This window comes from Triticum dicoccoides, chromosome 2B, assembly GCF_002162155.2.
Source record: "Triticum dicoccoides isolate Atlit2015 ecotype Zavitan chromosome 2B, WEW_v2.0, whole genome shotgun sequence".
In the NCBI taxonomy this organism is placed as follows: domain Eukaryota; kingdom Viridiplantae; phylum Streptophyta; class Magnoliopsida; order Poales; family Poaceae; genus Triticum; species Triticum dicoccoides.
In genome coordinates this window covers 607,316,123-607,319,307 of record NC_041383.1, presented here as the reverse complement: position 1 = coordinate 607,319,307, position 3,185 = coordinate 607,316,123, and the positions used below count along the sequence as shown (strand labels likewise).

Genomic DNA, 3,185 nt, shown 5'->3' with positions numbered 1-3,185 from the left:
CACGCCCACCGACGATGCTAGACACATCACCGGAACGGGGGTTAGACAAGGGGACCTTTATTCCATCTTTAGACAGCCGCCGCCGTCTGTCTTTCTGAGTAGAACACAAACCCTAACAAATCTCGAAAAAAGAACTAAAAACGGAGCTCTCCCACATGCAAGAACTGGGATCCACTCCGCCCAGGACGCACTTACCGACCGATCGGGCACGTGATTCTTACGAACTCTTGGGAATCAAAGGAAGGAGTAGTGCAGTAGTGCACGATGATACTTCTCTGGTTGAGCAAAGTGCTTGCTTTTCTGTGGTTGAAATGACTTTCCCCACAAACACCAAACCATGGAAACGTGTTCGTTGTTCAGCTGAGTTTTTTGAAATTTAAAATGCCTCTTCTGTAGAGCAAATATTTTACGAGTTGGACTTGGACGACGTCTGTTTAACGTGTGATCAGTGTTGAACGGTCAAGATGGAAGCCAAAAAAGGCTGTGTCGCTGCGGTGTGTGGTCATGCCTGAAGGTGGCCTCGTGCCTCCCTCTCACATACACTCCCGTGTCTTCATGTGACTGCTTACTGATCGATATGCCCGGTTGATTCCGATGTCTGAGGTGTGCACCTCACCTCAGCGTGTCCCATACTCACACCAGCTCTATAAGTAGCGACTCCATCGTCACGCTAGAGAGAGAAAGCTCAGCACATTTGAGCAGAAAATGAGTAGAGCAGGGAGCAGCGGGGGTGGCCGGAGCTCTCTAGGCTACCTCTTTGAGCCGGATGAGATCTTCCCGATCCACAAGTTCAAATCCAACCAAGAGACCGAGAAGCTCTCGGAAGACAGCATCGTCATGCAGCCGCAGGACGACAAGGTCATGACCGGTGATGAAGCAGACCACCAAGAACCGCCGTATAAGGCTCCTCCGAAGAGAGAGGACTCGAACCCGATTGTGTCTCACAGACCTGCTTCCATCATCTACCACACTAACCAATCGGGCAACAACACCGGGCTTCTAATCACTGTAAGTTCTTTAGATTTCGGTTACTTTTATTTACTGTAAGTAGCACGTACTGCTTCACAAGTTCAGAATTCAGATCGTTGGTTTCTGTACATATAGATGCATAGTCCATGCAGATCACTTCAGTCAGATGCTCCATGGCATATATAGCAACTCACATAGCATGCATGCATGCATGAGCTTGTAATCAACATGTGCGTCTTGGCTATTTTGCCTTGCAGAACCGACCGTCGACGAGGGTCCGGTGTGCACCGGGAGGGGCGTCGTCGCTTGGATTTCTCTTCTCTTCGGAGACGAACGTAACTGACGACAAATGATGGGCCCGTGCGCGCATCAACAAAGAGTTTATGACTTGATCTATTTATGCAAAATTGCCTCAAAAAAGTTCTACTTATGCAAAAGGAGGGTGTTCTAATTTATGTAGCACGAGTGTGGCATATGCCCTGCATGGCCTACATATCTACGTGCGTGTACCGTGTTGCTTGGCCGCGTGAGTGTCACAACACATAGAGCGCTTGCCGGGATCTCTGTGGTATAGTATAAGGTATATGGGGTTTAAGTGATGATTGGGTGTTCAATTCAAATGGTTTTGTTACTCTTGTGGTTAATGTGTAATTCCAAGAGTGAATATAGATTGTTGTAACTTATTTTATTTATCCACGGGCTATATTATGATACGATGGAGTCATGCGGCATTGTATTGTGCAGGGTAAACATATTCACATCTAGCATATACTAGTTCATTTCGATGAAATCCAGACAACATGATAGTTCGTTAAGATCGTACGTTCACCATGTCCTAGACATGAAATTTTAACTTCATTGAGTAGTGAAATGAAGATGTGTGATGATAATGATGAGTATATGTGTGAATCTCAAAACACAAACTCATTATAGATCTAAGGATTACCGTGTATATGTTTTTCCGGAATTTTTTTGATCTATTCGAACATCATGACGACACAAAGAACACGAGAAGTAACAGAAATTACATCCATGTCCGTAGACCACCTAGTAATACTAGAAGCACTGGAGCGAGTTGAAGGAGCGCCGCCGTCATCGCCCCTCCCCCACCAGAGCCGGGCAAATCTATATTAGACAGTCGGGAAGTCGTCAGGCTAAGGCCCCAAAGGACCAGCGCACCAGAACATCAACCGTCACCGATGAAGAGAAACGTAGATCAGAAGGATTCAACCTGTAGACATATGAACGAGACGAACGAAGACCAGATCCATGAAGATACACTGAAGACAAATGCCGACCGAATCCCATGAGATCCGCCGAAGACACACCTCCACACGCCCTTCGGTGACGCGAGACGCAACGCCAGGACGGGGGCTAGGCTAGAAGAAACTTAGGGTGTGTTTGGATCCTAGGCCAGGGCAGTCCCTAGCCTTGCTAGGCAAGGATAGCCATTTGGTAAGGATAAAAAAAGCTAGCCTTTGATGACAACCTAGCCTGCAACTACCAGAAAAACTTTGCTGATGGAGGCGAGCCAATTTGGCTCTCCCGCTCTGGCAAGAACATAAATCGTGGGCACTTGGACAATTATTTCCTCTCTTCCAAACAGCCACGCTTGCTTATGGCAGACTCTTGCTTGAGCAAGCTAGATAAACCTGGCCAGCTAAGCTAGGCGAGCTAGCAAACCAAACGTTCCCTTATTTCATCTTCAAGGAGTCGCCGCCGCCTCACCTTCCCGAGTAGAACACAAACTCTAAGCAGACTCACAAAAACACCTAAAAACAAAGCGTGAACCCTCCTGCCGATAAGAGTCGGGATCCACTGCGCCTCCATGGCTCTAAGGCCACAGAATACGAGGCAAATTGATGGCGGTGTCGACAGGAGGCATGAAAACCCTAAACATGTGGGAGCTTTCCTTTCATTATATGATGGTGATGATGATGATGATGATGTACATATACCTTGGATGAGCTAGAAGAAATGCACCTGGACGCTTTTATCTTTTACTTTGCAAAACTAAAATAGTGAAGGGCGGGGCACATTGCGTGCAATTGGCAATTCATGTGCATGCACTAGCTAAACTTTCAATTAGCATGTCTAAAAGCCATACAATTCTCTAAAAACTTCCACAACATTGTCATAGTTTACATTTATAACCTACCAAAGTTTCAAAACTAGCTTTAATCTACTTTTTTTATGTCAAGATGATTATTTTTTAT

General features: G+C 46.1%; 1 protein-coding gene across 1 annotated transcript; it reads left to right on the top strand.

The window, feature by feature from the left end:
• The first annotated feature begins 694 nt into the window (after window positions 1–694).
• On the top strand, window positions 695–1,682 carry LOC119368102 (protein SPIRAL1-like 4). Its single transcript, XM_037633449.1, has 2 exons — window positions 695–1,008; window positions 1,227–1,682. Exons 1-2 carry the CDS (start codon window positions 706–708, stop codon window positions 1,320–1,322), a joined length of 399 nt encoding a protein of 132 aa, XP_037489346.1. The 5' UTR covers window positions 695–705; the 3' UTR covers window positions 1,323–1,682.
• The last annotated feature ends 1,503 nt before the right edge of the window (window positions 1,683–3,185 follow it).

Coding starts and splice junctions, on each gene's coding strand:
- LOC119368102 (XM_037633449.1), top strand. CDS start 706: ATGAGTAGAGCAGGGAGCAGCGGGGGTGGCCGGAGCTCTCTAGGCTAC. Junction 1,009..1,226: donor ACACCGGGCTTCTAATCACT/GTAAGTTCTTTA, acceptor TTTGCCTTGCAG/AACCGACCGTCGACGAGGGT.